The sequence below is a fragment of the Prionailurus bengalensis genome, chromosome B4 (assembly GCF_016509475.1).
Source record: "Prionailurus bengalensis isolate Pbe53 chromosome B4, Fcat_Pben_1.1_paternal_pri, whole genome shotgun sequence".
Classification (NCBI taxonomy): domain Eukaryota; kingdom Metazoa; phylum Chordata; class Mammalia; order Carnivora; family Felidae; genus Prionailurus; species Prionailurus bengalensis.
In genome coordinates, this window is record NC_057358.1 from 25,267,430 (window position 1) to 25,281,116 (window position 13,687).

At 37.0% G+C, this 13,687-nt stretch overlaps 1 protein-coding gene across 1 annotated transcript in view; it reads left to right on the forward strand.

Moving 5' to 3' along the window:
- Positions 1-10,211, forward strand: part of RAB18 (RAB18, member RAS oncogene family) — a 37,194-nt gene extending 26,983 nt beyond the window's left edge. The window contains exons 4-7 of the mRNA XM_043564027.1: positions 2,782-2,854; positions 4,051-4,169; positions 4,242-4,308; positions 8,229-10,211. Of these exons, the coding sequence (XP_043419962.1) occupies positions 2,782-2,854; positions 4,051-4,169; positions 4,242-4,308; positions 8,229-8,404 (435 nt within the window). The 3' untranslated portion in view covers positions 8,405-10,211. The remainder of the gene's footprint in view (positions 1-2,781; positions 2,855-4,050; positions 4,170-4,241; positions 4,309-8,228) is intronic.
- Positions 10,212-13,687: the final 3,476 nt, after the last annotated feature.

The following is a 13,687-nucleotide window of genomic DNA, read 5'->3' on the forward strand; positions in this document are numbered from 1 at the left end:
AAGAAATACATGAATCCATTGTTTGCTCTAATTCTTCTGTGGTTTTATTTATATGCATAAAATCAGTTCCCCTCCCATTTGGATGGCCCTCTCAAGATCAGTCAAATAGAATAATCAAGTATAGCCCTGTCCTCATTGCTCCTGAAAGTGCTGCACACACATCATGGCCTACTTGGCACCTCTGATGCTATTTTTCTTTATATGCTGCTCTCGCTGCCACTCCCATATTCTAATACTTGGCCTTTCCAGATCCTCCCTAACCCTTTATCCATTTCTATCTTTAATAATCTCTCCTCTCACATCAGAGAAGAAAACCACAGATAATAAGGTCTGCTTTTCTTATCTTACAGAGATGTCATTACAGTTATTGCAGATTCCTGTCTTGAAAACAAACACAAGCAAAAATCTTAACTTTTGACTATTTAAACGTATACATTTTATAGTTATTATAACTCCTGATCCCATACTATGGCACAGGGGTTTTGCCCAAATTATCATACCTACTTAAACATCTTTATAAGTGAATCTAAAAAAATTAAGACTCTAAACAGCTGGACTAACTTAAATATTTGTGTATTAAGTTGTGCAGTATTTTAACATCAAAACTTTTTTTTTTTTTTTTCTCTAGGATTTTATTTTAACTAGAATTGCAGTTGTGATTTTTATGTTGTGTTTCATCAAGGCAGTTATTGAACTTGATCTCAGTGAGGACCAAGGGGGCAAAATTCATAGTCAAACGCTTTCTGCTAGTTCTGGAAATTAATTTATTGCAGCATGCATACGGTTTCATTATGCAAACAGAATTTTTCTCTTATAACAAAAAGTCTTGAGACTAAAATATTTCTTGCATGGTCCTTGCCCTAACCTATGTCAGATTATCCAAATTATAATCTGCTTTAGATAGCAAGTGCACTTCACTTTAATCTTTGTGTTATAATTTTTTATTATGTATTATTATTATTTTTATTATTTGTTAACTGTTTATATTATTGTTTTTGAAAAGTTGACTCAGTCTGCAGATTGAATAACTTTAAATATCAGAGGTTTTGTAAGAAACTTAGGAGGAAAGGGAGTTTTTGTAAAGAGAGATCATTTTTATCTCAAATTTATCTGTTTAGAAAGTTTAATTTTGTTATCTTTTTCACTTCAACATGGCAGGGTTAGGGGCAGTTTCTGTAGTGGTAAGAATCTGGAAGTAAGGACAGTGTACGTTTACGGAAGCTCATCTGGAGGAAGGGAAGAGTAATGGAAATGTAAAGTGGTTTACTTTGAAAGTTATTTTCATCTTAAGTTTCTCTTCTGGGGCTAAAATTACTCATATACTCTCTAGCTATTGCTCTTGTCTTAAAGCAGTCTGTATTTTGACCAGGCAAAGAAAGTAGGTAATTGCTGGTGCCTGTCATTGCTGGTTTAAAATTCCTCTCCAATCTTATAAACCTCTTAGAGGTTATTAACATGTTTTATATCTGAAGGAGCTTCTGCTTGCCCCATAGCTAAGCTCCAATTTACAGCCATGGGGCTGGCAGCTAAGGTGATGTTTGATATATGTCTTCACTTTTCTTCAGGTTATTTTATATTAGCAGACTGGAAACTTTTTCTTAAAGGCCAGATAGTAAATATTTAGTCTAATCCTAAAGCAGGCATGTGGCAATGCGCAAGCAAATGGGCCTGGCTGTGTTCCAGTAAAACTTTATGTAATAAACAGGTGGTAGGCTGAGGGAGCCATTTGTCAACTGCTGTTTTGAAAAATCTTAGGTACCTTGAAGCCACAGTCCAAGGTGGTAGAAAAAAGACGGAAGGAACCAGGCCCAGAAGTACAGACTTGTTAGTTTTTTGGTTTTTTTTCTTTCAACAAAAGTTGAGCAACAATCCTGTGGCAAGAATTGCTCTAGGCATGGGGGTTAAACTGGTGATTAAGCAGACGAGGTCTCCTTCCTCATGAAACTTAAACTTCCTAGCTAGTGTACATCTTGTTTATCACCCCTGAGATGTGTCAGAAACATGTGATAACAAGTGGCTTGGTTTTATACATTTTCCTAAAAGAAGATAAATAGAAAACACTTGAAAAGTCCAACCTAAAATTTGCTTACCTAAAATAAGACACTCCTGTAATTCTCTTTTAATTGATTCTATGTTAGAATCACTTGGGAAGATTTTAAAAACTTCAGTCTTACTTTAGACCAATTAAATCGGAACCATTGGGGATTGGACCCAGGCATCAGTATTTTTGATTTCCCAGGAAATTTCATTGTGCATCTCGAGTGGAGAGAACCATGGCTTTCAATGAAATGTGTTTCATATATGATAAAAATCTTTTTTTTTAAATTTTTTAATGTTTTTATTTTTGAGAGAAAGAGAGACAGTGTGAGTGGGGGAGGGGCAGAGAGAAAGGGAGACACAGAATCTGAAGCAGGCTCCAGGCTCTGAGCTGTCGACACAGAGCCTGGCATGGGACTTGAACTCACAGACCATGAGATCATGACCTGAGCTGAAGTCAGATGTTTAACCGACTGAGTCAACCCAGGTGCCCCTCATGTGTGATAAAAATCTTTAAAAAGAACCTCTTTCCTTAGATGCATTTTTTTTCTAGAGATGAGTCAGTATTTATTAGTTTTATTGTATGTAACAATTGTCAGTAAGAATACATCTTTAAATTTCAAGTTTTACATGAGCTTGTGCATAGATATTATTTTTAATAATGCTGTTTGACTTTCTACTCTTAATACATTGAAGATCTATTATATTTTGTTTTATTTAATAATGACTGATTGTCACTTTTAGGATACTGCTGGTCAAGAGAGGTTCAGAACATTAACTCCCAGCTATTACAGAGGTGCACAAGGTGTTATATTAGGTAAGGCTTTACTTTAAGATACTATTGTTATTTTATTATTGCAGTTTCTGATTTTCCTTGTCTGTGAGGGTCAGCAAGTTTTTATTTTTCTTCAGGTTCGGGGTACCTTTATGTAACTTGAAGTCATGTTAGCTTCATTTAATATTAATGAATATTTAAACTTTCAGAATTTCTTTTCAGTCCTTTGTCTAGCAATTAAAAAATAAAGATCAGACTATTTGGTTTTAAAGCACATGTTGATGTGGACATAATTGAGGATTAATCCACATGTAATTGGTCTGTCTTAAGATTGTCACCAGAAACTGATCTTCAGTCCGCATTGTGTTGACATATGCTGTAGTTTATAAAAGAAGATGGCTAGTTTCTTGGTGGAGTCTGTTTTATTAGTCCTAAAAAATATCACAAATCACTTGTCACTGTTGATTCATAATCACACAGAATTTTTAAAAAGTCTTAAAAAGTACTTGTTATTGATAATCCTGGGAAACTTTTTAAAATAAATATTGATCAGTTTTAGGGAGAACATAGCTTGTGAGGTTTTTGTTTTATTTTATTTTATTTTATTTTATTTTATTTTATTTTATTTTATTTTATTTGGTTAATTTAACAGCAACTCTTATTTTGGTTCAGCATCTTTAAGTTTAGAAGATACTTTAAATTAATAAGCTCTTTATATATTATAATGCAGTGTGATGTAAAATGAAAGTGATAACAGGGAAACAAATAATCCTATCTATTAACTTTAGAAATTTTTTCAAAATTGCAAATTCTGTTCCTTGTGATAAATAAATTAACAGGGTCATAGATGTTTAAAGTCATATAAAATGTTGTGGTATTTTGCCACAGATTTGAATCTAAAATGCTTTTTGTTTTTTGGATAAACATCTTCTATTGTTATGAATGGGAACAGCTGTTGTTTTGCTGAAATTAATTTTCAGTTACAGCACAGGATACAATTTCATTTCTCTCAGTGTGTGTTAATAAAATCGAAGTGTGTGTATGTATATGTATTATTGTTGTTTAATACACTTGTTTCTTCCATCTGAGTTAGTTGGTACTATCTGATGGTTAAGAATTGAAGACTTAAAAACAGACTTGCTTATATAATAACATTGCTCTTAGTCACATATCAGAAATGTAATGTCATTGCTTCTTATTTTAAATGCTTATTTAATGAGTGAGCCTTTTTATTTCAGTTTATGATGTCACAAGAAGAGACACCTTTGTTAAATTGGATAATTGGTTGAATGAATTGGAAACTTACTGCACGAGAAATGACATAGTAAACATGCTAGTTGGAAATAAAATTGATAAGGTAAGAAGTCAGACAGTTGGCATTTTGACTACATTTTAGTAGCTTGTCTTAATCTTTGCATTTATATTTTAGGAAAATCGTGAAGTCGATAGAAATGAAGGCCTAAAATTTGCCCGAAAGCATTCCATGTTATTTATAGGTAGGTGTATGAACATTTATCCTTTCATTATTAATGAGGAATTTTAAAATGATGTTTCTGCTACATTTTTTCTCTTTATGACTGTAAAATGTATGTACTTAGTTCAGTATTTTCTTGTGCTATAAAATCTAACTACAGAGCCAGTTTCTTTTTTCCTTCTGTATAAAAGATAGGATCACATTATGTAAAGTCGTGTAGGACACAGATCAGTTGTCTCCGGGTATAATAGCATTCGGTAAAGCCAGGTGCCCAGTGCCATGGTTGTACCTTGCTGGTGCTTGTGTTGGTGGCAGTGGCACCACCTGGAAATTTGTTAGAAATGCTTCATTTCAGGCCCAGCCCAGCTTTTCTGTATCAGAGACTGCATTTTAACAAGATCTTCATGTGATTTGTATGCAATTGATATTTGAGAAGCTTGGTAGAATGGGGGTTGACAAACTACAACATGGGCCAACTCTGGCCCCACCATTTGTATTGGAACACAGCCATACCTACCCAGTTATCTACATGCTGTCTTTCGCTGCATTCATGCTTCAAGGCAGGGTTTAATAGTTACAACAGAAACCATATGGCATTCAAAGCCTAAAATACTTACGACAAAAAGTTTGTTGACCGCCTGTTTGGAAAAGTGGACTGGCTATATCACTGTGGAGGTTTTAACATTTTAGGTTTCCTGGGCCTTGTCACATGTCTGAAACTGGGCCTGGAAGATGTTTATAGACACCCTAGTTGATTCTGTGTGAAGGCAGCTTTAAGAATTACTGATGTAGCTATTCCACTGTGTTAGAACCTTTTAGGAATTAGGAAATGGAAACGAAGAACATCGTATATAGATAGAAGCAGGGTGGTATAAATGGAAGGTAATGGGGAAATTTAGAAAGGAATTGAATACTACCTCTTGTGCTTACTTGCTGGGTGTCCTTCATTTTGATATATTAGTTCAATAAACATTTATTGAACACATATATAACGAGCAAAATGGACAAACTCCCTGCCCTCATGAAGCTTACATTCTAGTAGAGGAAATAGACTTAAATAAGTAAGCAGCACTATGATGGAAATAAAACATTCTAAGGGGAGGAAGTATGATGGGGGTAGGAGGAAATTAGGGCAAGTTAAACTTTGAGATAGTCCCATTTGAGCAAGAATCCATCATATGAAGACCTAGAGGGAGAACATCTCAGGCTGAGACAATAGCACATATTTCCTGAGGTAGGAACCAGTTTAGGTGTGTAAAGGGGCAGGAAGAAAGCTTGTGGGCTGAAGGAATGGTATATGTTGGGGGAAGGGAGATGAGATAGAGGTCATTTGGGCATCATAGGATATGGTATGGAAGTGGATTTTATTCCAAGTGTGAAAAGCAGGGGAGTAGTGCTGTGATCTGATAATTCTTTAAAAAGGCTTGTTTGTATAGAAAATGTTCCATGAGGAGCAGAAGCAAGAGGCTCATCATTCTCTTACAATGGCCCAGATGAATAATGCTGTTGACTTTGAATATGGGAGCGGTTGTGGGTCGTGGAAATTTGGCAGATCCAGAGGATATTTTGATGGTAAAGGTGGTAGGCTGTATAGATAGATAGATTGGGTCTGGAGGGTAAGGAAAGAGAGCCATGAAGGATAACGTCGAGTGTTTGGCATGAGCAGATAGGTGGATTGTGCTGCCGTTAACCATGTGTGAAAGACTGAGATAAGAACAGGTTTGGGAAAGTGAGTAGGGAATCAAGAAATCTGCATAGTATAAGAATGGCCTGTTTTTCAGATAACTAGTGGACATGCTGGTCATTGGCATTCAGCTGGTGTTTAAAGTCATGGAACTGGAGTGCCTGGGTGGCTGAGTTGGTTGAGCATCCGACTCTTTTGTTTATTTATATTTATTTATTTAGATTTTTTTAAAATGTTTATTTATTTTTGATAGAGACAGAGCACAAGTGGGGGAGGGGCAGAGAGAGGAGACACAGAATCCGAAGCAGGCTCCAGGCTCCGAGCTGTCAGCGCAGAGCCCTACGCGGGGCTCAAACTCACAAACCGCGAGATCATGACCTGAGCCTAAGTCAGATGCTTAACTGACTGAGCCACCCAGGCACCCCAAGCATCCGACTCTTGAATTCAGCTCAGGTTATGATCTCACAGTTCGTGAGTTTGAGCCCTGCGTTGGGCTCCACCTGCTTGGGAATTCACTCTCCCTTTCTCTCTGCCCCTCCCCTGCTTGTGCGCTCTCTCCCTCTCTCTCTCAAAATAAATAAACTTAAAAACTTAAAAAATAATAAAGTCATGGAATTGTAGTGATCACAGGAAGAACTGGATAGAAAACGGCTGAAAATTGAAGCCTGGGGTACTCCCAGCAGTTAGCGGTCAGCAGAAAGAGGAAGTGTCAGCAAACAGGTTGTGAATGATGTAACCTTGAGAGGAGGAGTGTTCAGCATCCTGAAAGTCAAAAGCAGACAAAGTATTTAGTACAGGAAGAAAGTGACCAGGTGTATCAACTGCAGCAAGATGTCAAATAAGATAAGATATTCGATCTGACAAGATAGAGTGTTGGTATTTTTTAAAAGTTTCAATGGAGTGGTGAGAACAAAAGCCTAGATAGAGTACAGTTGACCCTTGAACATTGTGGGGTTAGGGATGCCGACCCCCCACGCCGTTGAAACTCTGCATATAACTTTTGACTCCCCCTGAAGTGAACTGCTAATAGCCTGCTGTTGACCTGAATGAAGCCTTCCTGATCGACAGTCAGTTAACACGTAGTTTGTTATGTGTATTACACACTATGTTCTTACAATAAAGTAAGCTAGAGAAAAGAAAATGTTGCTAAGAAAATCATAAGGGAAAATACCTTTACAGTACTATACTGTATTTAGAGAACAAAATCCATGTACAAGTGGAGCTGCACAGTTCAAACTTGTGTTGTTCAAGGGTTGACTAGTTTGAAAAAAATTGTGAGGTAAGAAAGTGGTAACAGCTTACGTAGGTAACTCTGGATGACGATTTTGCTTTGAAATAGAGTAGAGAAACTGGGTGGCTACTGGAAGGCTCTGTGGGCTGCAGGGCAGGGTGGTTGGTTGCTTGGTCAGTAGTAAGATGGACAGTAATTTTGGTAGGCTTTTAAGCTGACTGATGTGATCAGTAGTGGGGGTACATGATTTTTCATTGAATGAGAAAGGATGGGATCCCAGGAGCTAGAAAGGGGGTTGCTCCTAGATGGCAGCACAGCATTTCATCCAGTGTAACAAGACTGAAGGCAGAGCCCAAGGCTGCAAATGCAAGCAGGCTCGTTCGTCCCTTAGTGGGATGATCAGTAGCTCCTGTCAGGTTGTTTTTATTTTTGTCAACATAAAGTTATGTGATGAGCTGAAATAGAAGAGTTTTATGATGAAGGAATAAGAGAGTCCCCTCAGACAGTAAAAAAGGTAATTACTAGGGAAAGGTAGGCTAAGGAGCAGGGCTAAATGTGCACATGAGTTTCATGAGCATAAATGTCAAAGGAGACTGGTGTCCATGGTTGTATGTCATTTATCCAACCGCCAATAGCTGCTTGGTTGCAGGCACAGAACAACCGGATGGTTCAACTTGGAGACTAAGTTTCCTTATTCTGAAATGGGAATAATATCTGCTTTGGGGCTGATTTTAAGAGCTAACTGAAAAATTAAGGAGGAACTTTGGCATCATATATGAGTAGGGTTTTACAATGTGCAATTCTGTCACAAAATTTTGGGCTTATATACTACTGTTGTTATGGATAGAATTTAAATAGCTCAACTTTGAGAGTTGGTAAATTCATGAATATTAAACCTGTGGGGAGAAATTGCTCATGACTTGTCTTTTTATATATTGTCGGCTGATATGCCATAATAATTTCCCAGAAAAACATAGGAATATGACCAGAAAAGAATATACTATGACATTTTTTTCTCGGATTTCAGAGGCAAGTGCAAAAACCTGTGATGGTGTACAGTGTGCCTTTGAGGAACTTGTTGAAAAGATCATTCAGACGCCTGGACTGTGGGAAAGTGAGAACCAGAATAAAGGAGTCAAACTGATACACAGGGAAGAAGGCCCTGGAGGCGGAGCCTGTGGTGGTTACTGTTCTATGTTATAAACTCTGGGAAACTCCCATCTCTTGCATATTTGATCAGATAGTGACATCTTTCTGTATATAAACTCTTTAACTGCTATTTTAGGGACCTTGCAGTTTGCACATATTTGTTTTGTATCATGGCAGTAAATATTTGCAAGAAATCCCACTCATCGGCTTTCCCAGGTAAAATGTTATGGTAAGCATGCACAGTTTGCAGTCTACAGTTTTTTATGTAACATAAAATAGGTGTACTTTTATAAGTACATTTGATTTTATGATTTACATTTATCATGTGATAAAAAAAATCCACCTATTTAGTATATGTTGATACAAGGTCTACTTTTGGTCTCCTCTTTGCATAAATACTCCTCTATCAATTACCGAATTAATTGGTATGTAGAACTCCTAGAACTACTAGGAGATATTCAGGTATCATCAAACCTGGCAAATTTCCTTTCAGGAATAACAAAGAGCATGATTCCACAGCTTTTGTAGGATGTTTGCAGACAGATTCTCTTTTAGTACTAAGCAAAATTCTCTTTAGAGGATGCAATCCAGGCCAATTTATAATTAAATCTCTGTTTGTTCTGATGATGCTTCTGAAATAGCACTGATATGTTAAGAAGTTTGGTCTTACTTTTACATTTTCTTCAATGAGTAGCTCAGTTGCTTAACTGGAGTTTTAATTCTGTGATATGTACATTGGATTCTGACTCTTTGTGCATCATTTTTGGTTATGTGGTGTTTGGCAAAATGGCAATAAGGTTTTCCCCCATTTTGGTTTCAGAAGGATGAGGATAGTGTGTTTATGTAACTCATGTAGTACTTAACCACTTTTAAAACCAACACCTTTTTCCATAAACGTTGATGGTGTTTGTCCAGGTACCTCAATTGTAGCTCGTGTAATGTTTATGAACATCTGTATCTTACGACTCCCCTAAATGGCTAGTTGATTCAAAAACCTATTTCTGTGTGTTGAGGGTTGGGAAAAAAAGAACACTAAATGACCATTTGAGAAAGACATATTGCTTCCAGATTTTGATGTGTGTGGGAAAATACTGTTGCAATGAAAATCTTGGTAATTTACTGTAACAAGTAGCCAATAGTTTATCAAAACCAACTTGTCCAGACTAATAAATCTTTTCCACAGTATACAGTTTTCTAACCTCTTGCTATTACACATTGCATATTTTTTTTCACTCGTATGTTATTTAACTTACATTGATATCTGCTGTTTTATGCCCCTGAATACGTTATTTGTCCTTTCAGGCAGGTTACCATGATACCCCCTCAGTAAGATTTCTGATACTAATTTCTGGGTACAAATACTAATTGTATAGAGTTGCAGGTGATACTTTTTGGGGGTCACTTCTGCAATACTCGTGATAGTGGATTTACTTCAAGTTGGGTTCTAAAATGTACACCTTCACTTAAGAGAATCTTACATTCTACTTGGTTCACACTTCCTAGACTACATTACATGTGATTAAAGGTTTTATACGTTATATATGTATTTACTAAGTATAAAACATTTACTCCTTTACTGTTGGAGAAAGGTAGCTAACACGTACTTATAATTTGTTTGTGTCACATTACAGCTGTAGATTTGTGTATTTATGTAGTGTTTGTATTGACAAGACATTTATTTCTTTGTGCTTTTTGCTCTTTGAGCTATATAATAATCTTTTTGTGTATTGGATTGTCCTGTTGATTTGGTCAAAATTTGGATACATATGAGTCACTTACTTTTAAACACTAATTTTGTTTGATAGAATTATATTGTAAACTTTTGTAGTTTTTGAAATAAATATAGCCTGCTTTCCCTAGATGCATTTGCGAAGGAAGTATTCTACATCTCCCTGTTACTTTCATTGGCTGAGGAACATCTGAATGTAGTCTGACTCAGATTCTATTCTGTCATATGGCTTTCACTTTACTATTTTGTTGCAAGCTTATTGTTTCATAGTGGAGGCTTTCTTTTTCTTTTTTTCCAGTATTTATTTTGAGAGTGAGCGAGTGGGGAGGCGCATAGAGAGAGAGAGGGAGAGGGAGAAAAAAAGAATCCTAAGCAGCCTCTGTGCTGTCAGTGCAGAGTCGGATGCAGGGCTTGATCTCAGGAGCTGTGAGATCATGAGCTGAAACCGAGAGTCAAATGCTTAACTGACTGAGCCACCTAAGCGCCCCAGTGGTGGAGATTTTCTAAGTGAAGTAGTTATAGCATCTAAAATTGGACACTTAAATAGCTGAGGATTTTGTCAGTTCTTCATTTTCACATCATTGGAAGTAGTTTAGAAGTGCCTTTTGCAGATGGTGCAAATTAGAACAGTTGGAATACAGTGTTTGGGGTTCTAGGAGTGCTGACACAGATCTAAGCAAATAAATAAATATTTAATTTATGTTGAGAGTAATAGTTAACATTTACTGAAAGCTTCCTTGGTGCAAGGTGCTGTTCTTAGTGCTGGATTAATTCCTTAAGCCTCGCAGCAACCTTAAGAGATTGGTTGGTACACCTGTTATGCCCATTTAAAAAATGAGGATAGTGAAACCTAGATATGTTAGGTAACTCCCCAAAGATCACATAGCTTAATCAGTGATGGAGCTGGATTCCAGTGAAGGCATTTTTTATATGTCTATACTCCTAACCACTGTTCCTTTTGTGTGGCTGTTTACTAGCTTTTTGTTTTAACACAGCAGGGTTAAAGGAGTTCCCTTATTTTTTAAAAATCATTCTTTTGTTATTTACTTTATAAAATCTGAACTACTTCTATTAAGTAAGTTCCATTGGTATAAACTAACCAGGTAAGTCATTTGACCTAAAAGTTAAGGTAGGAGAGTGGGTAGTCTTTTAGTTCTTTGGCCTTCTCAGGATTGAATGAAAATCCCTGGTTTAGGAAAGATACAAAGGCAGGGGACATGTGGGACCTTAACTTTTTAATTGGCCCTGAGAAAAGAAATTAAATCTGGGAACAGTCTTTTGCTCAAAATTGAAATCTGGGGGGGGAGGGGGGGAGGTGTTTTCATTTCGAGTATGTAGTTGCCATATCTGCAGATGCACACTTGGTGTTGACTTTCTAGTTGAATGCAGTGGCATTGAACTTGATTTTGATTCATTGTACTTTTCATACTCAAGAAGTATATGTGATTCTGTACAAGTGTGGGACTGGCCCCATAGCTCATAAACGAATCCTTATATCATTACTTTTTCTGTCTGTGAGATGGCACAGACCTACCTCATATCCATGATATCCTTAAAGATGTTTTTTAATGTTTTTTATTTATTTTGAATGAGAGAGTGAGGGAGCATGAGTGGGGGAGGGACAGAGGGGGGCGGGGGATAGAGAGGATCCCAAGCGCTTTGTGCTGTCAGTGCAGAGCCCAACACGGGGCTTGATCTCATAAATCATGAGATCATGATCTGAGCCAAAATCAAGAGTGTCGGATGCTTACCCATAACTGAGCCATCCAGGTAACCCCCCCCCCCACCGCCCGCCCAACATAGTATCTTTAAACACAGTTTATAGTTTTTCTGATTTTCAAGTAAACTGGTATATTCCTCTAGGTCCTTTCATTTGTAGGTCTTCCCAGTATTCAAATATTATGCTTCTGTATCTTGGGTTCCATTTCACTAGTCATACTTCGGAAGTTTTTTATCTTCCAAAAAGGGGGGATAAAAGCATTTAATGTTTCCAGAAGACATTCTAGTTCTGACCCCAGCCACACCTTGGGTTATTAACTAGAGATTCTATCCTGGGTTTTGTCTAAGAATGTTGAAAGAAGTGAATAAGAAGAAGTAGGCTAAATCAAGACTTGGAGCTAAGGAATATAAATACAGATTTACCCAGATCTCTTTTTTTCCCGTCCAAATGGGAACATCTCTTCGGAGGGGGAGAAAAGGAGTCAACTTCTGTTATGGGGCTCTAAATTTTCCTATTGTTATTAGCTTTCTGTTTCATATTTAAGAATCGGTGTTGTTTCTGGTTGTGGTATAAAGTTTGGGTGCCTCTTAGAGCTGTTTTGTTACACACACATTTCCAGTTGTGTGAGCACCTATTGTCAGTCCTGCCCTCCCACACCTCTCTCACACACAAATGGTACTTTTTTTTTATTATTAGCCTGATAAGCAACAGATTATTTAATTTTATTTGTATTTTTTTGATTACTAGTGAGATTAGGCACTTTTAGTATTTTATTGGATATTTGTATTTTCTTTAATTCCTTGCTCATGTATGCCAACCCAGCATTCACTTCCATGTCTTCTTTGGATAACCAACTTTCTCCCATCATGCATGTGGTTTAGATGGGATTGCCACACCCCCAGCTCCAGCTAGAGTTGACCTGGTTATCTTTAACCAGTGCTACTAACTCTCCCTTTCCCCCCAACCCCCCAAAATAAATGGTTCAGGGATAGTCACCTGACCCAGTTCAGGCTACTTAGATACAAGATATTTGCTGAGGCTTCCTTAGGACCTGCTGAAAGAAGATACCTTCTTGGAGATAGTGCGGTGCAAAGACTCATGTTTTGAACTTGCTGCAGCTAATTTTTTCTACTACAAAAGAGTCAGCCTCAGGGCTGTACCAAGAAAATGAGAGGGAGTCTTAAGTTGGAGCCCTGATGCAATTTGGAACCTCTGGATCAAGTTGGACCTGAAATCAGATTTGCTTCTGGACTTTTTACTTATGTGAGCCAATAAATTCCTTTTGTGTTTTAAGCCAATTTGAGTCGGATTTTCTTTTTTCTTGGAACCAAATGTATGCCACATGAGTGTATGTGTTCTTATTAGTAGGGGCTTTTTGTACACTGAGTTCAATATGTTGATATTTATTTGCATAGAGAAGAAAGAAGTAAAACTATCACTTAAAGAACCATTACTCTTAAATAACTTAGTGAGGTTACTTTCTCATGTATTTCTTTATAGATATAGACATATAAATGAGTTATATTCATACATGTGATTTTAAGGACTTCTTTGTTTCTAAGGTCTCCTGTGTTTTGATTTAGTTTCCTCTGTCACATCGATACTCAGATGAATACTTACCTCTCTCCCCGCTGAGGGAATCAGTGTTACCTGGCATGTATATACCCTTTTTGCATTTCTCCATGCCTCCGAGTTCTCCTCCAATGCAAAAATATGTATATACATTGTCACACAGAAATGGTATCATCTGTGTATTTCCTCCTATTTCCTTTCTTACCTAACTGTACATTGTGAAAATCACTTCAAACCAATTTATATGCATCTAACCTCTATTTTAGTGATTGTGCAATGTTACTATTCCGTGGTATGGATTACCACTATTTAACCA